General features: G+C 33.5%; 1 protein-coding gene across 1 annotated transcript in view; it reads right to left on the bottom strand.

The window, feature by feature from the left end:
* LOC115878475 overlaps positions 1-26,626 on the bottom strand; it is a 103,616-nt gene that overhangs the window by 37,234 nt on the left and 39,756 nt on the right. The window contains exon 4 of the mRNA XM_030894993.1: positions 20,320-20,398. Within this exon, the coding sequence (XP_030750853.1) occupies positions 20,320-20,398 (79 nt within the window). The remainder of the gene's footprint in view (positions 1-20,319; positions 20,399-26,626) is intronic.

Genomic DNA, 26,626 nt, shown 5'->3' on the forward strand with positions numbered 1-26,626 from the left:
ATCATTTGCCGGTCCGTAGAAAAGTGCTTCAAGTTCAAAAACCGCTGTTTTTCTCTTTTGAAAATTAACAGAAAAAATATTGAAGCCTGGCTTATTAAGGGTTGTGCCGCAACGAGACCACCTGAAACGATGTACAGATGACAAGGGTACACCACCCCGTATTCAAAATCATTTGCCGGTCCGTAGGAAAAGGGCTGGCACAAAAAACGCTGTTTTTCATGAAATTAGACAGAAAAAAATCGCCACCAATTTGTTAAGGGTTACGCAACGAGACCATCTGGAAACGATGTACAGATGACAAGGGTACACCACCCCTGAGCCCAAAATCATTTGCCGGTCCGTAGGAAAAGGGCCAAGTTCAAAAACGCTGTTTCTCTTCAAAATTAACAGAAAAAATTTGTAGCTCATTTATTAAAGGTTGTGCCGCAACGACCACCTGGAAACGATGGCCAGATGACAAGTGCACACCACCCCTATTCAAAAAATCATTATTTGCCGGTCCGTAGAAAAAGGGCCAAGTTCAAAAACCGCTGTTTCTCTTCAGAATTAACAGAAAAAAAAATTTAGCTCATTTATTAAAGGTTGTGCCACAACGAGACCACCTTCTTGAAACGATGTGGCCAGATGACAAGGGTACACCACCCCGTATTCAAAATCATTTGCCGGTCCGTAGGAAAAGGGCCAAGTTCAAAAACCGCTGTTTTCTCTTTGAAAATTTACAGAAAAAATGAAGCTCATTTATTAAGGGTTGTGCTGCAACGAGACCACCTGAAACGATGTACAGATGACAAGGGTACACCACCCCATAATTCAAACCATTTGCCGGTCCGTAGGAAAGGGCCAGAATCAAAAACTGTTATTTTACCTAAAATTGTATAGAAAAAATCGCCGCCAATTTGTTAAGGGTTGTGCTGCAACGAGACCATCTGGAAACGATGTACAGATGACAAGGGTACACCACCCTCAGCATTCAAAATCATTTGCCGGTCCGTAGGAAAGGGCCAAGTTCAAAACCGCTGTTTTCTTGAAAATTTACAGAAAAAAAAAATTGAAGCTCATTTATTAAGGGTTGTGCTGCAACGAGTCCACCCAAACGATGTACAGATGACAAGGGTACACCACCCCATATTCAAAAACCACTTGCCGGTCCGTAGGGAAAGGGCCAGAATCAAAAAACCGCTGTTTCTCTCTAGAATTAACAGAAAAAAATTTTAGAAGCTCATTTATTAAAGGTTGTGCCACAACGAGAGACCACCTGGAAACGATGTACAGATGACAAGGGTACACCACTCCGTATTCAAAATCATTTGCCGGTCCGTAGAAAAGGGCCAAGTTCAAAACCGCTGTTTCTCTTCAAAATTAACAGAAAAAAAATTTGTAGCTCATTTATTAAAGGTTGTGCCGCAACGAGACCACCTGGAAACATGTACAGATGACAAGGGTACAATTCACCCCCTATTCAAAATCATTTGCCGGTCCGTAGGAAAAGGGTTCAAAACCGCTGTTTCTCTTCAGAATTAACAGAAAAAAATTTCGTAGCTCATTTTATTAAAGGTTGTGCCACAACGAGACCACCTGAAACGATGTACAGATGACAAGGGTACAATCTTCACCCCTGTATTCAAAATCATTTGCCGGTCCGTAGAAAAAGGGCCAAGTTCAAAACCGCTGTTTTTCTTGAAAATTTACAGAAAAAATTGAAGCTCATTTATTAAGGGTTGTGCTGCAACGAGACCACCTGAAACGATGTACAGATGACAAGGTACACCACCCCATATTCAAAAACCATTTGCCGGTCCGTAGGAAAGGGCCAGAATCAAAAAAACTGTCATTTTACCTAAAATTAGACAGAAAAAAATCGCCGCCAATATGTTAAGGGTTGTGCCGCAACGAGACCGTCTGGAAAACGATACAGATGACAAGGGTACACCACCCCCTATTCAAAATCATTTGCCGGTCCGTAGGAAAGAGCCAAGTTCAAAAACCGCTGTTTCTCTTGAAAATTAACAGAAAAAAAAAAATTGAAGGTCATTTATTGCTGGTTGTGCCGCAACGAGACCACCTGGAAACGATGTACAGATGACAAGGGTACATTCACCCCGTATTCAAAATCATTTGCCGGTCCGTAGGAAAAGGGGCCAAGTCTGAAACCGCTGTTTTCTTGAAAAATTAACAGAAAAAAAATTGAAGCTCATTTATTAAGGGCTGCCGCAACGAGACCATATCTGGAAACGATACAGATGACAAGGGTACACCACCTCGTATTCAAAATCATTTGCCGGTCCGTAGGAAAGGGCCAAGTTCAAAACCGCTGTTTTTCTTTGAAAATTAACAGAAAAAATATTGAAGCTCATTTATTAAGGGTTGTGCCGCAACGAGACCACCTGAAACGATGTACAGATGACAAGGGTACACCACCCCTATTCAAAATCATTTGCCGGTCCGTAGAAAAGAGCCAAGTTCAAAAACCGCTGTTTTTCTTGAAAATTTACAGAAAAAAATTGAAGCTCACGCTTATTAAGGGTTGTGCTGCAACGAGACCATACCTTGAAACGATGTACAGATGACAAGGGTACACCACCATATTCAAAAACCATTTGCCGGTCCGTAGGGAAAGGGCCAGAATCAAAAACTGTTATTTTACCTAAAATTAGACAGAAAAAATCGCCAATTTATTAAGGGTTGTGCCGCAACGAGACAATCTGGAAGGGATGTACAGATAATAAGGGTATACCACCCCGTATTCATAATCATTTGGCGGTCCGTAGGAAAAGGGCCAAGTTAAAAAAACCGTTGTTTCTCTTGAAAATTAACAGAAAAAAATTTGTAGCTCATTTATTAAGGGTTGTGAAACGATGTACAGATGACAAGTGTACACTACCCCGTATTCAAAACCATTTGACGGTCCGTAGGGTAAGGGCCGGTATCAAAAAACTGTCATTTTACTTAAAATTAAACAGAAAAAAATCGCCGCCAATTTGTTAAGGGTTGTGCTGCAACGAGACCGTCTGGAAACGATGTACAGATGACAAGGGTACACCACCCCGTATTAAAAATCATTTGCCGGTCCGTAGGAAAAGGGCCAAGTTCAAAAAACTGTCATTTTACTTAAAATTAAACAGAAAAAAATCGCCGCCAATTTGTTGAGGGTTGTGCTGCAACGAGACCGTCTGGAAACGATGTACAGATGACAAGGGTACACCACCCCGTATTCAAAACCATTTGCCGGTACGTAGGAAAAGGGCCAAGTTAAAAAAAACGCTGTTTTTCTTGAAAATTAACAGAAAAAAAATTTAAGCTCATTTATTAAGGGTTGTGCCGCAACGAGACCACCTGGAAACGATGTACAGATGACAAGAGTACACCACCCCGTATTAAAATCATTTGCCGGTCGTAGGAAAGGGCCAAGTTCAAAAACGCTGTTTTTCTTGAAAATTTACAGAAAAAAATTGAAGCTCATTTATTAAGGGTTGTGCTGCAACGAGACCTCACCTGGAAACGATGTACAGATGACAAGGGTACACCACCCCTATTCAAAATCATTTTGCCGGTCCCGTAGGAAAAGGGCCAAGTTCAAAAACCGCTGTTTCTCTTCAAAATTAACAGAAAAAATTTGTAGCTCATTTATTAAAGGTTGTGCCGCAACGAGACCACCTGAAACGATGTACAGATGACAAGGTACACCACCCCGTATTCAAAATCATTTGCCGGTCCAGGAAAAGGGCCAAGTTCAAAAAACGTTTTTCTTGGCAATTTACAGAAAAAAAATTGAAGCTCATTTATTAAGGGTTGTGCTGCAACGAGACCACACCTGGAAAGATGTACAGATGACAAGGGTACACCACCCGTATTCAAAATCATTTGCCGGTCCGTAGGAAAAGGGCCAAGTTCAAAAACCGCTGTTTCTCTTCAAAATTAACAGAAAAAATTTGTAGCTCATTTATTAAAGGTTGCAGCTGCAACGAGCATCTCACCTTGGAAACGATGTACAGATGACAAGGGTACACCACCCCGTATTCAAAATCATTTGCCGGTCCGTAGGAAAGGGCCAAGTTCAAAACCGCTGTTTTTCTCTTGAAAATTTACAGAAAAAAATTGAAATTTCATTAAGGGTTGTGCTGCAACGAGACCACCTGGAAACGATGTACAGATGACAAGGGTACACCACCCCATTCAAAATATGGTTCAGGAAAGGGCCAGAACAAAAACTGTTATTTTACCTGCACAGTAATGCCGCCAGCAGGCCGCGGCCTGGAACGATGAAGACCACTTCCGTATTCAAACAGCCGGTCTGTAGGTTTTAGCCGTTGTTTCTTTCAATATCAGGATGAAGCCTCATTTAGTAGCTGTGCCGCATTTGAATGATGCGGGCATTACCTGTAATTCAAATACGGTCCGCCAGCCTAAAAACCGCTGTTTCTTGGAGGCTTACAAAATTGAGCCTTGCCATCGAATACTTGATGGCGATGACAGTCACTCTCTGAGCAAAACCATTTGCCGGTCCGTAGGAAAGGCCAGAATCAAAAACAAACCGTTATTTTACCTAAAATTAGACAGAAAAAAAAATCGCCGCCAATTTGTTAAGGGTTGTGCCGCAACGAGACCATCTGAAACGATGTACAGACAAGGGTACACCACCTCGTATTCAAAAATCATTTGCCGGTCCGTAGGAAAAGGGCCAAGTTCAAAAAACCGCTGTTTTTCTTGAAAATTAACAGAAAAAAAATTGAAGCTCATTTATTAAGGGTTGTGCCGCAACGAGACCACCTGGGAACGATGTACAGATGACAAGGGTACACCACCCCATATTCAAAACCATTTGCCGGTTCATAGGGAAAGGGCCAGAATCAAAAAACTGTAATTTTACCTAAAATTAGACAGAAAAAAAATCGCCGCCAATTTGTTAAGGATTGTGCCGTTTCCATCTGGAAACGATGTACAGATGACAAGGGTACACCACACCCTATTCAAAATCATTTGCCGGTCCGTAGGAAAAGGGCCAAGTTCAAAAAACCGCTGTTTCTCTTGAAAATTAACAGAAAAAAAATTGTAGCTTTTATTAAGGGTTGTGCCGCAACGAGACCACCTGGAAACGATGTACAGATGACAAGGGTACACCACCCCCTATTCAAAATAATTTGCCGGTCCGTAGAAAAAGTCCGGATCAGCTATCTTGAAAAAAAAACAGCGCGGACGCTCCGCGCGGACTAAATCCGCTCCATTTAAAAGCGCTGTAAAGCTTGTCGCGCACTTGGCCGTCACGTCACGTCCCGTTCCGGCTCGTCAAAATGCAGATAGGATTAAAACTTTGATTAAAACCATGCAAATGAATAGACTACCGCATATTAGCCCGTCACGGCAAGGACCGGCGCGGCGAGTCCTATTCATTTGCATGGTTTTAATTCTATCCGGATTTTGACGCCGTAAGGGGACGGCCCATGACGGGCAAGTTCACGACAGGGTTAGAGTACACTGACGACCAAGGACCAAGTCGCACCGGCCAAGCTGGTGCTACCTCTAAAACCATTAAATCAAATGATACAGAGCACACTAACGTCCTGGCCGTTGGCTGGCCGTTGCGAGCAGTAGACTGTACTAAAATATTATTATTTTCTGCCGCTTTTGCCGGTTTTCTTCCAAATTAATAATTTTTCAGATAAAATCCCTCAAATTCAACGCAATATATTTAATTTTCTATAAGACATAGTGTTTTAATGTAGTTTTTGCACACGTGCAGAAAATCCAAAGAAATAGTATACAGACTAGATCAAAGGAATCTAGTTCCTTTTTTTCTACTTTTAAATCTAGTTCCTTTTTTTTATCAAGGGCCGATTCTAGTAAAAATTCAAAACATTTTTATAAGACATACTCTATTTATGGTTGGTATGATACCTGTTTATATATACTTTTTTTTCGTTTATATATACTTTTATATTATACCTTTGAGTTTCAATTTTAAAAAATAAAAAAAATCATATTTAAAGTTTTTCTACAACCACTTGTTTTTTTATTAAATTATTTTTTTTAGTTGTATTGCAATCATGTACAAGGGGGACAACTGTATTTTAAATATTATATTTAATTTAATGTTTTTCAAACAGGACTATATTTTTACTAGGTACATTATTTTTCAAAAAAATTAAGAGTAAAAGCAACTTAAACATTCATAAAAATAGAAGTATTTACTGTTGTAGATTCTCAGTAACAATAAAAAAGAGGAGTTTATATTGTAAACATTGAAATAACTGGAAGCTAAACTTTCTACCTGTTTATATTTAGAGCCGTCTGACGACCTTTTTTTACGATGGCCCTAATATGTTTACTTCTAAGGCCTGTTTTACAAAGGACCGATGATCAGTGCTGATAATCGGTCGCCACCGATCATCGGTCGAAATTGTTGTTTTCATATTACGCCTATCATTGTCAATACAGTCGTCAACATGTATTTGAGAAGTACAAAGCATCGCGTTATTGTTGCTTTGTGTGTTTTCTCTTGTCTAATAAAAATGTTGTTTTCTCTAGTCTAGATTCACAAAATTTTGTATTAATATTTCAGCCACTTCTTCCCAAGCTTTGTTTTTCATATCACGGTTTTTGTAATCTTCAGAAGATGTATTCCAGATACATGGTTATTGTTCTATTGTTGATATTAGTTCTTCAGTATCAAAACGATATTTTTCCTTACTATTTGCCATCTTGCGTAGCACTTGTATCGAAACTGTAACTGATGATCAACACTGTATCGAAACTGTAACTGATGATACGCTTGCATATCGTCAGTGAGACGTGATAACCTGCTAACTCCATTTTTTACGTTAATAAGTTTTTTTATACCATTCGAAAGAGAAAAAAATACTCTATAAGTAGGGAATGCAAACACATTTTTTCCCATTAAAGATTTTTTTTTTATTTTAACTCAATAATCACCCCTCACCCTGTATATAAATCAGGAAACTACCCTAAAAGCAAGGTAATCAGAGAACTACCCTGATCCAAACCAAACCAATGCAATGCAAATTCAATAATGCAATGCAAAAGCAAATATTGTTAAGAATAAATAATGAACTATAAAGGGGGCCGGCGAAGGCTAATAGTTATCTATATAATATGGCCCTAATAGTTATCTATATAATATGGCCAGTCCAACCCTGCGTCGATCCGTTCTGTAAATACGGGGTATCCGTACAGGGTAAGGGGAAAAACGAAATTCGCTATATACGAGCAATTCATCGGCGTGCTATAAATAGTTTACATAACATTACTTACTTGTACAAGAATTTCCATAATACCTAATCAGTTTTATTTTTTTTCGGCGTTTTTATCACGTAAATGATCTACAAAAAAATGAGCTACAATTTTTTTTCTGTTAATTTTTACAGCGTTTTTTTTGTACTTGACCCTTTCCCTACGGACCGGCAAATGATTTTGAATACGGAGTGGGGTACCCTTGTCATCTTTACATCGTTTCCAGATGGTCTCGTTGTGGCACAACCCTTAACAAATTGGTGGCGATTTTTTTTCAGTCTAATTTTAGGTAAAATGGCGTTTTTTTGGATCTGGCCCTTTCCCTACGGACCGGCAAATGGTTTTGAATACGGGGTGGTGTACCCTTGTCATCTGTACATCGTTTCCAGGTGGTCTCGTTGCGGCACAACCCTTAATAACTGAGCTACAAATTTTTTTCTGTTAATTTTTAAGAGAAACAGCGGTTTTTTGATCTTGGCCCTTTCCCTACGGACCGGGAAATGATTTTGAATACGCGGTGGTGTACCCTTGTCATCTGTACATCGTTTCCAGATGGTTTCGTTGCGGCACAAGCCTTAATAAATGAGCTACAAATTTTTTTCTGTTAATTTTTAAGAGAAACAGCGGTTTTTTGATCTTGGCCCTTTCCCTACGGACCGGGAAATGATTTTGAATACGCGGTGGTGTACCCTTGTCATCTTTACATCGTTTCCAGATGGTCTCGTTGTGGCACAACCCTTAACAAATTGGTGGCGATTTTTTTTCAGTCTAATTTTAGGTAAAATGGCGTTTTTTTGGATCTGGCCCTTTCCCTACGGACCGGCAAATGGTTTTGAATACGGGGTGGTGTACCCTTGTCATCTGTACATCGTTTCCAGGTGGTCTCGTTGCGGCACAACCCTTAATAAATGAGCTACAAATTTTTTTCTGTTAATTTTTAAGAGAAACAGCGGTTTTTTGATCTTGGCCCTTTCCCTACGGACCGGGAAATGATTTTGAATACGCGGTGGTGTACCCTTGTCATCTGTACATCGTTTCCAGATGGTTTCGTTGCGGCACAAGCCTTAATAAATGAGCTACAAATTTTTTTCTGTTAATTTTCAAGAGAAACAGCGGTTTTTTGAACTTGGCCCTTTTCCTACGGACCGGCAAATGGTTTTGAATACGGGGTTGTGTACCCTTGTCATCTGTACATCGTTTCCAGGTGGTCTCGTTGCGGCATAACCCTTAATAAATGAGCTACAAATTTTTTTCTGTTAATTTTTAAGAGAAACAGCGGTTTTTTGAACTTGGCCCTTTCCCTACGGACCGGCAAATGATTTTGAATACGCGGTGGTGTACCCTTGTCATCTGTACATCGTTTCCAGGTGGTCTCGTTGCGGCACAACCCTTAATAAATGAGCTGCAATTTTTTTTCTGTTAATTTTCAAGAGAAACAGCGGTTTTTTGAACTTGGCCCTTTTCCTACGGACCGGCAAATGGTTTTGAATACGGGGTGGTGTACCCTTGTCATCTGTACATCGTTTCCAGACGGTCTCGTTGCGGCACAGACCTTAACAAATTGGCGGCGATTTTTTTTCTGTCTAATTTTACGTAAAATGACAGTTTTTTGATTCTGGCCCTTTCCCTACGGACCGGCAAATGGTTTTGAATATGGGGTGGTGTACCCTTGTCATCTGTACATCGTTTCCAGGTGGTCTCGTTGCGGTAAAACCCTTAATAAATGAGCTACAATTTTTTTTCTGTTAATTTTCAAGAGAAACAGCGGTTTTTTGAACTTGGCCCTTTTCCTACGGACCGGCAAATGATTTTGAATACGGGGTGGTGTACCCTTGTCATCTATACATCGTTTCCAGATGGTCTCGTTGCGGCACAACCCTAAACAAATTGGTGGCGATTTTTTTTCTGTCTAATTTTAAGTAAAATGACAGTTTTTGATTCTGGCCCTTTCCCTACGGACCGGCAAATGGGTTTGAATACGGGGTGGTGTACCCTTGTTATCTGTACATCATTTCCAGGTGGTCTCGTTGCAGCACAACTCTTAATAAATGAGCTACAAATTTTTTTCTGTTAATTTTCAAGAGAAACAGCGGTTTTTTGAACTTGGCCCTTTTCCTACGGACCGGCAAATGATTTTGAATACGGGGTGGTATACCCTTGTCATTTGTACATCGTTTCCAGATGGTCTCGTTGCGACACAACCCTTAATAAATGAGCTACAATTTTTTTTCTGTTAATTTTTAGGAGAATCAGCGGTTTTTTGTACTTGGCCCTTTTCCTACGGACCGGCAAATAATTTTGAATACGGGGTGGTGTACTCTTGTCATATGTACATCGTTTCCAGATGGCCTCGTTGTGGCACAACCCTTAACAAATTGGTGGCGATTTTTTTCTGTCTAATTTTATGTAAAATATCGGTTTTTTGAATCTGGCCCTTTCCCTAAAGACCGGCAAATGGTTTTGAATATAGGGTAGTGTACCCTAATCGCCTATACATCTTTTCCAAAGGGTCTCGCTGTGGCACAACCTTTAATAAATTAGTATCGAATTTTGCTAAGAACTAGATAGAATTTAAATTTTTAAGAGGATTTTTAAAGTTAAATCTATATCTTATAAATAATTGTTCGTTATATATAAATATAAACTCGACCATTTCTATTAACTTAATATATAATTCTTCTAAATCTTCAATAAAATTTGTAACAACAGAAAAGTGTGGCTGTAGATATATTTTAATTGAGGCATTTCGACACCAAAAACCGTGGATGTGGCTGAAATCGGACGAAAAGCGTCGTTGCCATATGTTTACTATGGTTGGGATTTTTCTAAAACCGTGGATGGAAAACCGTGGCTATCTTCACGCCGGTCCCTTTATTAAGGTTTTAATTATTATTTTTATTTTCTTGTAGAATGGCTAACTGCCTTGAAAAGTGTTAGAAGAAAAATATTTGAACGAGTTTCAAAAACGTTTTAAGATTGGTTCTGTGTAACTACGTCTAATATTTAAGAGATATATTTCTGTCATTTTAACGTCAAAGAAAAACAGCCAAGCTAGCCGAAAAAGAACTTTTCTTTCAGACACAAAATTAAAAAAAATATGGGATTAGGAGGGAATAATTAACTCTCAGGAATAATAGTCTTAATTTATTTTATTCACATATTTTTTTGATAATAAACTTTGATTAGACTTAAGTTGTTTAATAATTTTTATATACAGGGTAACAGCATATTTGCGCCATTAATGAGTTATCTAACAGAAAGTAAAATTTTTAAGTTACCCTAAAAAAATTTTAGTTAGAATTTTATAATAAAAATGACAAATAGAAAATTTGCTCGTGAAATTTTTAATAATAATTCTGCTTATTTTAAGTGGAATACACCGAATATAGATTACCTTCAGTATTAAAGATACTTTCTGTTCAAGTCTGCTTTGATTTTCCAACAGTTCTCTATAACTGCAATATAATACCTATACTAATTAAATAATACCTATGCAATATGCAGTCAACGGTTATTTTGTTTTCGTAAATCGCCGACGCATAAGGGTTGAGACTAGTCTAATACGTCGGTACTTTATCAGCCGTCCGTCGCAGTAGCCGACGTAATCCGAGCGGCTAATCTTCGAATTCCGAATATAGGAAAAAGTTTTAAGGAAGGAAGTTCTGAAGGAATTTATATAAAAACATAATTAATAGCGTTAGTCTTAGTGTATAGTGTTAAACCAACGTAAATGACGTGTATTTTTATGTAAAACAGTTTTCGTTTCTTTATTTTTACTTTCTCTTATATACTTAACTCCAAATCAACCCTCTTATGGACCCTCTGTGCATGTTCCCATAAAGAAAAAACGTCCCGATGAAAGAAAACAAGATTTGGAAATTCAGGATGAAATAAATAATGAAAAGTATTATTATTATTACGAAATATATATTATTATTATGAAATGGCAATATAATTTAAAGAAATTAAATGAATTTGTACTTTATTTCAGTATTTTATATAAAAAAAATGATATCTTTATCTTTTTATTTACGATTTATGGAGATGGTTACTTGATGAACATCGAACTACAAATTACTTAGTGTTAATAGTTAATTCTATCTGATATCCACATTTTTTAAATACGTGAGGCAAATTTTTACAATTATTTTTAATTAAACTTTAAAATGTATTCTGCCGTTATCATATACAATACATTTTCTTAACTTGTCGATAAACGTATAGTTTTCAAATTTTTTAATATTTGGAAACTTTTTATCACAGGTATATTATTACTAGTTGCTAAATACTCGCTAACGCAATTTTAGAACACGCTTTTTATTATCTAGATTTTATTTTGTTCATCTTATGCTGTAGTTTATTTCATATTAATATTCGTGCTTTAGATCTAAATTTTAATGCTATTCAATTACTTTAACGCGATAAAAAGTTAATGTTATTTGTTAATACCTTTCTGTATAATATTTTTCATATTTATATCTGGTAAAACTATCAATAAATACTATTATTTATGCAAAAACTATATGCAGTACCATATGGCACAATACAAAAGCCCGACTAGTGCGGTGACGTCACAGGTTGATGTCTTTGGCCTCTATGTCATGTTGGTTATGGTTGCATTAATTGGAATAATCTACAGTTTAATGTAACATATTACCTATTACTAATTCCAGTTCTTCTAAATATCTTTATTTTATGAACAATGAAAAACTATTATTCTGCAATTCTTCGACTTCAGTGTAACAAGCGAAAGCTTTTCATTTCATTTGAAATATGAGCTTTTACAGTTTTTTCGGAACAAAAAATAACCCTAAATCATAGGATCATATACAAGCTGCGGACAAGCAAAATTTTTATTAAGGCCATAAATAAAGCGTAACCGCTGCCCGCCTTTGCAATTATTGCTTAAATAAGACATTTTATGCTACCGTGGCCTGTTTGCTAAAAAAGGGGTTTTAGTTAAAATTTAGTAAAGAAAAATGCCCACTTTCCGTTTTATACCTACTATATACGATTTAAAAAAAAACGCCGTCAGAGATTGCTTGGAAATAGAGGCCGCTGTCATTTTTTATGTAAAATTATATGAGGAATATCATCGATCGCGTCATTTCCAAGCCAACTGCATGCCTTTCTTTAGAGAATATGACATTTTCTAACATTTTCACATAAATCTCAAATTAGCCTTAACATTATAACATTATTAGGGATTTGCATAAAAGTGTGTATCTTGGGTGGTATTCCATAAAATTTGCAGGCTATTGAAGAAACAGAAAATGTACAGCATACAGAAATAAATTGAAAATACGTTTAAATTTTTAAAATAAGGTTCCTACGATGTTCTCTACGATAAGTTCCTACGATGATCTCGGAAACTACTGGAGAATATTATAGAGTAGATTAAATGGGGAAAAAATTGCAGTTTTGTGGGGTCATAAATATGCGCCTTTCAGATTTTTGAAAAAGTTGATGGCTTATAAGATATTTCGAAAAAAACAAATATTGCCTATTTTAAAAATTGTCCCTAATTCCATTATAATCTATTTTAGACAAAAAGTTTTCAGATAAAAGTTGTACATAATCATATCCCTAATGAGTTTGTGTTATCCGATTTTTTTCTAAAACCTGTCATTTTTAACATATGACACAAACATATATATTTTTTTTAAATGGAAACCAGAGTTAGCCATGACTTCATAAAAAGCGCCATTTTTAGGCTTTTCAGCGATATAAGCTATAATATGTTTTTTTCGAAAAATTATAGTCAATTTTTATCATTTTTAAACAATTTCACTTAGTTAGCCATGGGAACAATTTCAATCGTCGCTGCTCTCAGAAATGTGAAACTGTTACATCCCGAAACTTTGTAAATTAAAATAAACAAAAATTGTAAATATGAATTTTTCAAATGAAGTAAAGCGTGCAGGATTATTGGTTCAACTTTTCTTGGCCATACATTTTCGAGGATAAGTTGATTATCCTCATACAGTTAAATACTCGCGCATCAATAGAGTGGTTCCAACATGACTTTCATTATGACACTCCCCCTCATAATGAAAAAAATGTTAAAATTTATTTATATCATAATTATGCACTCAGGCATAGGAAGAGGTGGACCAATTGCAGGGGTCTCCTCGACCACCTGACCTATCCATTTTAGATTTTTTTATACGGTATGGTTAACATCACGGTTTACAAAAGAACATATTTATGAATTAAGGAAGCACTCGACGAGGCGCAGGTGGTACGGGAGAAGTTTATTAAAGTCGACCGGTCATTCTGTGGGAAAAGCTTGTAATTCAGTTTTAAAAAGATGCATTTTATGTAGTAGTGGGAACTATCGAATGAATACTATCGAAACATTCGATAGTTGCAATTCATTCGAATAATTCGATAGCTAGTAAGAAAACATTCGTTGAAAACTATTCGAATACAAATTATCGAATAGATGCGTCATCTGCCTTGAAATATTGTATTCTAGTAATTCGGCAGCAAAAACCATTCATTTATAAAATTCATTCATTTATAAAATTCATTCATTTATGAAATTCATTTATTGGTCAGGATCGATTATAATAAAATATTAACTGGATTTTAGTTGTCGCCCGGCGACGTAGGTTTCTTTCCGAGAAATCCGACAGCGGTCGATGGCAATGCTATGAAAGAAGGCGGCATTTTTGATTTTTTGTGGAGTCAGATAAAGATAAGGACACATTATTTTTTTTATTGAGGTGCTAGTATTTGCACAGAAAATATATTATGAAGGGCGCTGTTTCCATATATTGGTATTAGTTGATATTAGCAAAGAATATTATTGTTTGGCTTTAGTTAGTTAGGGATAGTATGTCTATATATTTTGCATTTTTTTTATTAATATTCTGTTGTTACACTGCAATAATACTTGTTATTTTGGATGTAGGAAATGATTTTTAATGTTTTTAAGCAAAAACTGGTTTAATAAATAATAATAACAGTAATAATTTGTTATACCTATTAACAACAAAATTTAAAATCATTTAATATAAACATTTTTTAAGTAGTAGCAAAATATAAACAACAAATTAGATGTCAAAATTATTTATATTAGATCCTATTTAAAAATAATATAGTCTCTAAATTTTTTGTGTGGCAACGTTGGTTTATTAAATAATAATAATTACAGAACTAATTTGTTATATTATCAACAAATTTTAAAATCATGAAATATCAACATTTATTAATTTTCTAAGCATGCAGTGTAATGGAAGGAAAATATAAATAAAAAATTAGAAATCAAAATTATTTATATTAGGTGCTTTATATTTCTATTTAAAAATAATATATTTACTTTTACTGGCATTTACTTTAAAAAATAAATGAAATATTTCTTCGCAAAAAACTACATGTAAGAGAATTAGCATAAACAGAATACAAACATCATTAACTTTTTTTTTTAATTGGCACGTGTAAAACTTTCAATTTAATTTTCGCACCCCATAGTTTGAGTTCGATAATCACATTTACTTAACCACATTACTTAAATATGATTATTAAGTTCAACTAATTCATACTATTAAAAATTAAAACATCTAAAATACAAATATGTATTTTTAAAATTAATTGTAAGTTCATCTCATCTCTCTTAAAAATTGCTACTTCTCAAAATTACCCAATAAAAAATAGACCATATACCATATAAAATTAAATAATTGAAAGATCGGGCTACGGAAAATCACACCAATTTTCGGAAAAATGTTGACTACCTCCACACGCACACAATCGTCAATTAAAAAAACTACTATTTCAGTATTTTAAATATTTTAATAAACGAAAAAATAGCACACTATTTATACGGCGTAGTTATAAAAATTTGGAAGAACTAATAATGCACTGACGCACACAAAAATCAAACGAATACTAAATTTTAAATTTCATTTATCAAAAGAGAAGTGTTTAGTCCTAGCCGTCAACTATTAAGCTTGACCAATCAGGTTGGTTAGCGTGGTTATTTGGAGTGTGTTAATTCATTTGTGTTTGTCAAAAACTCTAACGTGATTGGTCCGGCCTAACAGTTGCCTGCTAGGGCTAGACACAAGTATCAAAAGCATTCGATAGTCGTGGCTCAATGATAACCATTTAGTCGCACGGCGAGGTTGTCACATATGCTTTAGTATACAAATGAATGAATGATTTTATTCGAATAAAACCATTCGATAGTTGAAATGATTCATTCAGTAACCATTCGATAGTCCAATTCATTCGATAGTTCCCATCGCTAATTTTATGTACTCAAAACAATGGCGGTTTTTTGAACATTTGCTCATATAACTTGTGTATGTAGTGATATTAGTTTTTTAAGTTTTAGGTTGTGTAATGTAAATGTAAATTGTAAAGAACCGTTTAATAAAATATTCTGTCTTTTTATAAGTTATAAATCATAACAGAATAATACCATACCAACTAAGTGATATCAGTCAAGAAAGATAAGAATTGGCTATAACTCCGTAATTTTTCGAAAAAAACATATAGCTTATATCGCTAAAAACCTTAAAAAATGCGCTTTTTATGGAGTCATGGCCAACTATGATTTTCATTTAAAAAAAACATATGTTTGTGTCATATATGTCAAAAATGACAAGCTTTAAAAAAATCGGAGAACACAGACTCACTAGGGATGTGATTATCTACAACTTTTATCTGAATACTTTTTTTTTCTAAAATAGATTATAATGGAATTAGGGACAATTTTTAAAATAGCCGAAATTTTTTTTCGAAATATCTATTAAGCCATGAACTTTTTCAAAAATCTGAAAGGCGCATATTTATGACCCCACAAAACTGCAATTCTTTTTTGAAATTTTTGACCGGGATCTACCGCTACCGCTACCAAACCATTTTACAGTCTTTTTCGATAAATCGCAATAGTGTCACTGTTAATTTTACTGTTAAACAACTATCAGTAGTAGAATAAATAATAAATAACATAAAATAAGCTCAGTAAAGACTGACAAATCCACAAAATTTCAAATCAAATTCAAATGTGTCAAATGAATCGTCAAACAGAACTGTCAAGGATCCCCATCTTAGGACCCTTTCTCCGTCTACCATGCATGAATGAATACACGGATAGCATTAAACTCCTTTCTTAATCTTTTTATTCAAAGGTCCATATGAATATTTGTAATTATATCAAGGCGTATAGCAGTTAATTGAAACTAACGAACATAGTTGATTGCAACGTAGTCTCCAAGACGCTAACAGGCGCGTATTACGTACCCAGAACGTAAGTCACATATTCCTCCACAGAATTAATTACAAGCGAATCGAATCAGACATCTCCCCTTCCCCCGTCCCGGACTTCTTGCATGCCGAAAGCGAGTGGAGGGACATCAATTTCGACAGCGACTCGATTGTTCGATGAAATTACATTATAAATCAGACAGGCACTCTAAAGTTAATTCGATTACGGGCAACTTCTAAAACTAATCAGAACTAATTTGTTTGCCATAATGCAGATCGATTTCGGACCATTAAAAATTTACCACGGACATTAACAATGTCAGCTAGCGAGACGTCACATTCTCGGGATAGTTGATTAGTATCGATCGGCAGAGGAGACTGAGCATTTTAGGTCGTTTAAGGAAGAATTTCGTAACTTATAATTACTTGAAATAAGTCTAAATTATATTTATATTTTCAAAAAGGTCTCTGTTTTTCGCCACTGGAAGAGAAATCAACAAAAATAAAAAGCCGACTAGTTGGCCGAGTCAACTCGTCTAGATTTGGGTATTTTTTATCCTTGTATATCCTGTTTTTTAAATGGTCCCAGAGAAAGAAATCATTTGGCGAAATATCAGGAGACCTTGCTGGCCAATTTACTGTATGATTTAGGCCAATAACGTTTTCGTTAAAACTATTGTCTAAAATATTCGAACAGCCAGGGTACTATGTGCCGGGCAGCCATTTGGTACCAAACTTAAATACTAATAATACTAATAAAAATAAAATATATTTTTCGAATTTTTTTTTTTTTTTTTTTTTTTTTTTTCATTTTTTAAATTTTCGTGTAAGAATTAATGGCCCGATAATATTGTGTCCGAATATCCCTGCTTAAACATCTACTTTCTGTGGATATTCCGTCCTTGTTTCGACAAACCAGTGTTGGTTTTCTTTGTTCCAATATCGATAATTTTGAACATTAGGTTCATTATTTAAGGTAAACGTGCATTCGTCAGTGAAACATATGTTTTTTAAAAATTCCCTATCCGTGTTATCCTTTCCATCATATCAAAACAAAACGCCTGCCGCCGTGTTTCGTCCCCATCTCTTAGCTTTTGGTGCTTTTCATATTTGAAGGAATAGTATTTATGTCGTTTCAAAATTCGAGACGCTCTAGTATGATCTATTCCTATTTCATCCTCAAGTTTCCTTGTGCTGATATTTCCATCGTTCTCTTCCACGCACAATAAAACTTCCAAGTCGGTATCATTTCTTGCATTCTCTCTCTTTGGGGGGGGGGGGGGTTCCTGCCCATTGCTTCTTCACATCTGCAGTTATTAATTAGGGTACCTTTGGTCTCAAATCTCTGGATATTCCTTGCGATTGTAGAGTTTCCAGGTATCGGTCTATTCGGTACAGAGCAGCAAACATGGCCGACACCTTTTTGATAACTATTTCCTTCATAATACCATTTAATCATCAATACTTTTTCTTCGGTAGTGTAATTCATGGCTATATTTTCGATGTAGTATGAGTTTTAAATTATAATAAAGCAGTAAAATAGATAAATTTCTGAAATGACAACTTCATTTGACAGTTATCTTTTACCTTGACTGGTGCTCATAACTAAATACAGGGCTATAAGAAAGGAGAAATATTTCAAAAGAAATCGGCGATAGCTCGTAAACGGGCTAATCAAAAATATCTAAAGTTATTCTTTTGAATGTGGGTTTTAGTTAGTAGTGGGAACTATCGAATGAATACTATCGAAACATTCGATAGTTTCAATTCATTCGAATAATTCGATAGTTAGTAAGAAAACATTCGTTGAAAACTATTCGAATAAAAATTATCGAATAGATCCGTCATCTGCCTTGAAATATTGTAATTCTAGTAATTCGGCAAGCAAAAACCATTCATTTATAAAATTCATTCATTTACGAAATTCTTTATTCGTCAGGATCGATTATAATAAAAATATTAACTGAATTTTAGTTGTCGCCCGGCGAAGTAGGTTTTTTTCCGAGAAAGCTGTCGGTGGCAATGCTATGAAAGAAGCCGGCATCTTGGATTTTTTGCGGAGTCCAGATATAGAATAAGGAAACATTATTTTTTTTTATTGAGGTGCTAGTATGTACACAGAAAATACATTATGAAGGGCGCGTTGCCAATATTTTTGGTATTAGTTGATATTAGCAAAAAATATTATTTGTTTGGCTTGGTTAAGTAAGTTAGTTAGGGATAGTATGTCTATAATATTCTGCATTTTTTTTTAATATTCTGTTGTTACACTGAAATAATACTTGTTATTTTGGATGTAGGAAATTATTTTAATGTTTTTAAGCAAGACTGGTATAATATAAATAATAATAACAGGAATAATTTTGTTATACTATTACACAAAAATTTAAAAATCAATTTAATTATAAATATTTTTTTAAGCAGTAGAAAATATAAAACCAAAAATTAGATGGTCAAAATTATTTATATTAGATCCTATTTAAAAATAATATAGTCTCTAAAATTTTTGTGTGTGGCAACGTTGGTTTTATTAAATAAAATCAAATTACAGAAAATAATTGTTATAATTAACAACAAATTTTAAAATCATGAAATATAAACATTTAATTAATTTCTAAGCATGCAGTGTGTAATGGAAGGAAAATATAAATAAAAAAATTAGAAAATCCAAAATTTATTTAATATTAGGTGCTTTATATACCTAATTTTAAAAATTATCGATATCGATATATAAAAATATTTAACTTTAAAAAATAATATGACATATTTTCTTTCGCAAAAACTACATGTAAGAGAATTAGCAAAAACATATAAATGTATGTCCTGAAATGATTTGTTTCGGAGATACCGGTTGTAAAACTTTCATTTTTAATTTTTTTTAATTATTTCTTATTTAATGTTTACTATAATTATTTACTTAACCACATTACTTAAATATGATTATTAAGTTCAACTAATTCCAAAAATATTATTTAAACATCTTGTAAAATCAAATATGTATTTTTAAAATTTAATTGTAAAGTTCATGCTCCATCTCTCTTAAAAATTGCTACTTCTCAAAAATTTCCCATTAAAAAAATAGACCATATACCATATAAAATTAAATAAATTTGAAGATCGGAACTAAACGGAAAAAGCACACAATTTTTTTTTCATTTATTTTAACTATTTTTAATAAACGCAAAAAATAGCACAGTATTTATACAAGCCGAAGTTATAAAAATTTGAAAAACTAATAATGCAAGCCTGACGCATACAAAAAATCAAACGAAATACTAATTTCATTTATCAAAGCATTCGATAGTCCGATGGCCAACTGATAACCATTTATGTCGCACGGCGAGGTTGTCACATATGCTTTAGTATACAAATGAATGAATGATTCTATTCGAATAAAACCATTCGATAGTTGAAATCATTCATTCATTAACCATTCGATAGTCTAATTCATTCGATAGTTCCCATCGCTAGTTTTAGTGCTCTTAATAAAACTAAATAGAATTATTCTCTAAAATAATTAGGGAAGCCAATAATTGACCCCATTAAAATTTACATGGGATTTCCTATGTCCCGCTCGACGATGCAACACCCGGTAGACTATATTATAGGGTCTGTACTCGTAAGATTTCCACAGACGATGGCAGAAAAAATTGGTCAAGGACGAGTCGGACTCGAAAACTACAGGTTAACGCGTAGGCTTATTGTTTCGAATTTCCCTTCACAGGTATCCAAACTATTTAAAACTGTAAGTCAGGAAATTCAAAGTGTCTTGTGTGTTTTTGAAATTGATATTTTTTTAGAAATTAGGCGATAATTGTTTTGAGTAGTTTAATTACCTAATCTTTGGAATATACTCACCATGCCCATTAGCCATCCCATTGTGGTGCGTGTACTTTATACGCTTATCCTCCAAAGGTAAATGTGGAGGTGGAGGTAGCTGTAACAAAATAATTAAAAGTATATCACGAAAAATATAAAAAAAAATAATTAAATTATTTTTTATTTCCCATCTTTCTATAACTTAAATTCTCTAAAAGTAATATTCTTTTAAAAATGTATTTAGATATTAATAAATATCTACTAAAACCTATGAACTAGTAATTCCAATTAATACATATTACGAGCAATTTACTTTTTGGTATTCAGAATTTAATTATATATATTTCCGCATAATTAATTATATCATTAGATAACTACCGATTAATGAATAAATTCTGTCATATTTATAAATGAAATTATAATAATTACATTAGGTTTCAATAGGCTAAGCATGAATGCCTAAATTAATTATTATTTTATAAAAATCTAAATAAATAATTTTGTGTATTTGAGTTTTTTTTTACTGCTTCAAAAATTCTTCCTATTAATAAAAACAATAATGCTAGGTGGTTAAATTACTAAATTTAATTTGCTAATACATTTTTTATGATTAATGGTAGGATTTTTAATGAATAAGTATAAAAAACTTAATTAGAATTCTTCTTTAATAACTTTCTTAAAAATACAAAAAAAAAAAAAAAAAAAAAAATACTGAAATAAAAATAAACAAAATTTTTTTTTTTTTTTTTCTTAAAATAAGAAATCTGACAATGCATAAATATAACTAAAACAATAAAATATAAAAAATTAAATATTTAACATACGTCACATTTTTCTCTGTTATACGAGTAAGTATAAATTATTTTAACAAAATCGTTTAAAATCAATCCAGTTGTCTACTAGAATAAGAAAGTTTGACAGTTTCTAAAAAATGGAGAAAGGGCAAACGATATATTATACAATTACTGATAGGGTGTAATAAATAACTTCCTAACAACAAGTTTTTATTTAATCCATTACTAAAAAGTAATAAAAAAAACGTTTAGGTTTAAGAAAGGTCTGTTTTTTAACAAAGAAGCGTTTGCGCTAAATTGTTTTTTTTAATTTTGCAACAGGGGTATGTAAACGGTATACAGTATACGTTTACAAAACATATGTTCAGCACTGCAAAAACTGTCATTGAAATATGAACATATTCATAATGCATAAAAATTTACATAAATACGTACATTTAAAGTTAAAATAAAAGTTTTTTTTTTAATAATTATGATAATTTAAAACCTTACCCTCAATTACGTTTCCAAAGGAAAAAAATGACGAAAAAAAATCCTCAAAATCGCTACAAACGCGTAATACGTAAGTAACAGAGCCTAAGTGTACTTTCTCTTCCTTTTGCAATTGAACTATAAATCGTGTAAAAGCAGTAGCTGGATATAGCATATTTATGTCTTTAGGAAAAATATTATAACATTAAAATAACGCACCTTATAGTTTGATATCAAACAAACAATGTGTGGACACAATGGCGTCTTTACCCTTGATCACGCTTATGAATACCCTGAGCCTAGATATTTCATAGAAGACGCAACGTGATTGGGTAGATTTGATCATGTGACAAGATTTTGTAGTGTCGAGTATAGGTTTCATATACGTTCCATTTAGATTCCATCTGCTGTAAAAAGTCTAACGATATGATTGGTAGATCTAGTCACGTGACCAGATTTTATAGTGTCGAATAAACGTTTCGTATATGTAGTCTATATAAACCATTTTCTATATAATTTTATTGTTTTTTTTTTTTTTTTTTTTTTTTTAACTAAATTCAGTTCTTTTTTAATATTTTTATATTGAGTCAAATTTATCAAAAAATCACAAAAAAACAGTTTGATAATTACTTATTATGCCCTTTGTGTCTGAACTTTTCAAAAATGACGAATATAACTGACATAGTGCCAAAATCGAAATATTATATACTTAAAATATAGGTTTCGAATATACGTTTAAAACATAGATTTAGTAAGAACAGATATCACATTGTGCATTTTAACCCGATCAAACAATCGGAGGTTGACTACGTACTGTAAGAACCAACTGAGATAGAAGAGGCGACATTGCCACATATCAAAATTTTGCCGTCCTATTCCACCTTAATTTTTGATTTGCAGATAAAGGTGACTTAAAACCTTCACCGGATAACAACTAAATCTCAATTCTTAATTAAAAAATTAATAGTGTATTTTAAAGAAGCATGCGTAATAATATGTTAATAACCAGAAGATATAATATGCGTTACTATTAAAGGATATGTTTACTGTTTAATGTGCTGAAACGTCTATAACTTATTGGCAACGTGCTGCTAGTCTTCCAGAATGAAAATGAGCCGTCCGTCCCACCACCCCTCGCGACGGCCCTTGGTCCGTTATAGCGTACTACGTTTAGCTTACGGTGTGTTTGAAGTCGGAATCAAGTCCGAAGTGAACCTTTCAGTGTTTTTCAGTAGTTTTTCTTTTTGTTTAACCTACTTTTGAATCAGCCAATGTTCAATATGGTACGACAGTGTCAAGTGTGTGGAAAAATAAGCTCAAATTACCGGAATTTGTCTTTTCACAGGTAGGTATTGTTTCCGCCGTAATCGTACATAGGCGTCCCATAAGGGAGCCTCTCAAATTAAAATAAGAGAGAGAGAGTGTTGAATTTTGATCTATTAAAACAAGAACGTATTAGCCGGTAATTGAATTATAATTCGTCTCATTTACTACCTAACTGTTGTAGATCATAACAAATTTGAATATAAACGTTGCATTTGAAACTTTATTATATGCCAGAAAGTGACATATTTTTAAAAATTGCGTCATATTTTGGTCATTATATACGATATTCTAAAGGAATTTTTCTCAACAAATAAACAAAGGTGTTTACCCGACCCTTTTTACACTTTATTGCTTAATTATATAATATCTGCCCTATACATACATATATCTGCTCCTTCGGTCTTGTTTAGACAAGTTTTTACCACCGTACAATACAAATACCTCTTCCTAGAGTTATTTGTACGGTGTGTTTACCTTTTTTTAGAATGGGACGAACTATAAATAATTCTTAGGCTCTACTAGTTTTAATAAATACACCTATATACAGAGTGACCCAGGCCTCCAAAAAAGCTGTTTACCTATTACGTTTTTGGTTTGTGATTTGCTATTTCCAATATTACATATAAGATCGGGGCCATTGTAACAGCACATTTTCCAAAATATTTTTGTCAACATACAGGGTGATCAAACCGCAAATATCATATGCTTAACAAAGTTCATGAAGATTGGAACGTTTAACTAAAATTTTGATTGTCTGATTAAGCTACAAAAGTAATGGATTTGTAAATAAACGTAATATCCATTATTATGCGACAGAATTCCCATACTGTAGCACACAGATTTGATACTTTTAATGATAAATACCTCCTATTTTGGAAAAAAAAAGGATTTTTTTTTTTTTTAAAATAAATTATTGATTTAAGATATAAGAAGTTATTAATATAAGATTAAACAAACTATTACACAGTACTTCATAGGAAGCTATCGATTGCGGGACTAACTAAAATGTTAACTAATTACTAATTTTGAAAAGTCTTTTTTAAGATCAAAAAGGTAAAACTAAAACCTAAACTATATTTGAAATTAAACGGGAAATTCTAAATAATGTTGGCCTATTCTAAACAGAAAAATTTATTTATAAGTTTTATAACATCTCTAATTAAATTTGGACGAAAAGAATATCTGTTTTACTTAAATAGGTAATTTTCTCAGAGATTAAACGGGAAGTTCTAAGTTCTCTTCTTCTCTCAGGGAAATACGTAAATAAAAAATGACTTTTTAAAGTCAAAAAAAATCAAAAAGGACAATGTTATTCTAAAAAGTACTGTCCTTTTCAAAAAAAGGACAGGTGGCAACCCTATGTATTTCTGAATGGATTTAAAAATGGCAAAATCTACAACTTTTAGTTCGAAATATTTCCGACCTATGATTACAAAATGTCTAAAATGTGCTTAACCATTGCCTCCATATTCTAAACAAAAATTGAAAAAGAAAGTCACTAAAACCACAACCTAATATAGAACTGTTTCGGAAGCCTGCATCACCCTGTAAGTTATTCAAAAAGTAACTGGAGTGTTTATATAGAAGTAATTGAAAGTTTAAATTGAATATCGACGTTTGGAGCGATTTTCGAAACTACCTACTAACGTTTCACATAATATAATATGGATATTAATTTATATTATTATAGATGAGAGCGCGAATAACAAAACCCATCTAACGAAAAAGTGTTAATGTAGTATATTAATATGGAGTAAAAAATTTTACTAATTACTTACTTTTACTTTAACTAATTAAATTCGTTCAAAAAACGATACGCCACTGGCCATTAGAACAATCCAAATGCGCCTAGTTGCCGGGGTCGGAAATTTTAGACTTCTCTGTCTCTTCTGTCCTTGTTTGACACATTGGAATGTTTGATACACTACCAACGAGTATTTATGAATGAGATGTTCGGTCTATCTTTATAATGTCTTTGGTTAAAAAGCAGTATAATAATATTCACTATAATAAACGTATATACTAAGATTGACGGATAATAAAGCCCTTTAATATGCGTATATTATACGTTGCATATAAAAAAGTAATATGAAATACGTATATTATTTATACCTTTAAAAAAATATACGATATTTATACGGATAGTACGTTTATTAAACGTATATACTCTTGAACGGTGTTGCTTGGGTTGGTTTCCCCATATACGTATTACTTTTTACAAATATACTCAGCCTAATCTCCAAAAAGTGAAGCCCAAACAGTGAAAGAACAATATGGAATTCTGCATAAGTCTATTTCACCCGGATATTCATTTAACTGAGCATGCCTCACCTGAAGAATTTTTCATTGGTCGATGTTTTTAAGGGAAGTGGTTGACTGACATTTCCCTACACTTTCAATTTTTATTTAGATTTAATATTTATAAACATTATCATGGAGTTGGAAAAATATCAAAAAATAGTTTTGGAAACAATAAACTAATCAAAATCACTCTTTACGCGCAGACAAAATAAAAAGTAAATCCCCCCCAAAAACCCAAAAAAAAAACCTAAAAACAAAATCAATTGGAGTTTGGCGCAATCGCAGTTCAATCTATATCCGGGTGAAATAGACTTATGCAGTTTTAATATGGAGCTGGGTTATGTTGTCTTTTTCTTACGGCACAGAAATTGCACACGGGGTTAAATAGGGAACCCTGAGTATATTTGTAAAAAGTAATATGTATATGGGTTTCCCACGATCTTGCTGAATTGCGATGTCGATTCCTGAGATCAAAGTGATGATGCGCCGGTTCTCACGGGAATGGTCACATAACTCCCCATAACTTTTTTACTTTTTCAGATAAAACGAAATTTGGTATATTAGTATATGACTTAAATTATGATTAATTCACGTATTCAATTGTTTTTGGTCACTTCCTCTTTCACCGGAAATTACTACAACTTTTGATTTTTAAATGGCACCCTCTGTATTTTTCTACTTTATTCGATAGAAAATGACGCTCTGAATAGAATGACATATCATGTATAAATTTTTGACATTTTTGCTTAAATCGTATTTCAAAAATTTCAATCTAGAGTGTCATCAAAAGCCTAGTTTCCGACATATAGCCGAGACACAAAAAGACATTTTTACTCCGAATTGAACATGTTATTTTTCTTTAAACGCCACAAATAATTTTTAAACAATTTGAAATATTCCAAATAATATAAATAGATTTAAAAGTATTACCTTGTATATGTCGAGAAACTATGGTTACGCTCGTTGAATTTGACACTTTATGTCAGTTTAATAATATATTTTTGTACTTTTAAGCTTAGGTGTAGTGCTTTACTTCTGTGCCTGGGCGTTAAAATGACTTTTTTATATTGTCAATCACGTTGCAAAAATTAATACTTTTGTGACGTTTGAAAAAAAAAAATTTGCGGAGTTTTCTGTTCGGGCAATTTTCCGGATACGATATTGAGATGATGTTCCTTCGTGATTAAACCCAAATTTACGATATAGGTAAAATTTTAAGTTGATGTAAAACTGACATTAACTACCACCGCTGCCATTTTCGGCTAATTTATTCGCATTACCCGCGGGATTAAATTAAGTTGGTTACGTGCCTCATTAACCCGCGTCAATCACTTAATGTCTAATATAACTTCAAAATTCCCGATGGGGTATTAGCAGCACGCGAAATTGACTAAATGTCGTTACGTTTTACTATTCTAAAACCGGTGGTTAATGATCAGTGGGACGTAACAATA

This window comes from Sitophilus oryzae, unplaced genomic scaffold, assembly GCF_002938485.1.
Source record: "Sitophilus oryzae breed Bouriz unplaced genomic scaffold, Soryzae_2.0 scaffold_1514_pilon_pilon, whole genome shotgun sequence".
NCBI lineage: Eukaryota > Metazoa > Arthropoda > Insecta > Coleoptera > Curculionidae > Sitophilus > Sitophilus oryzae.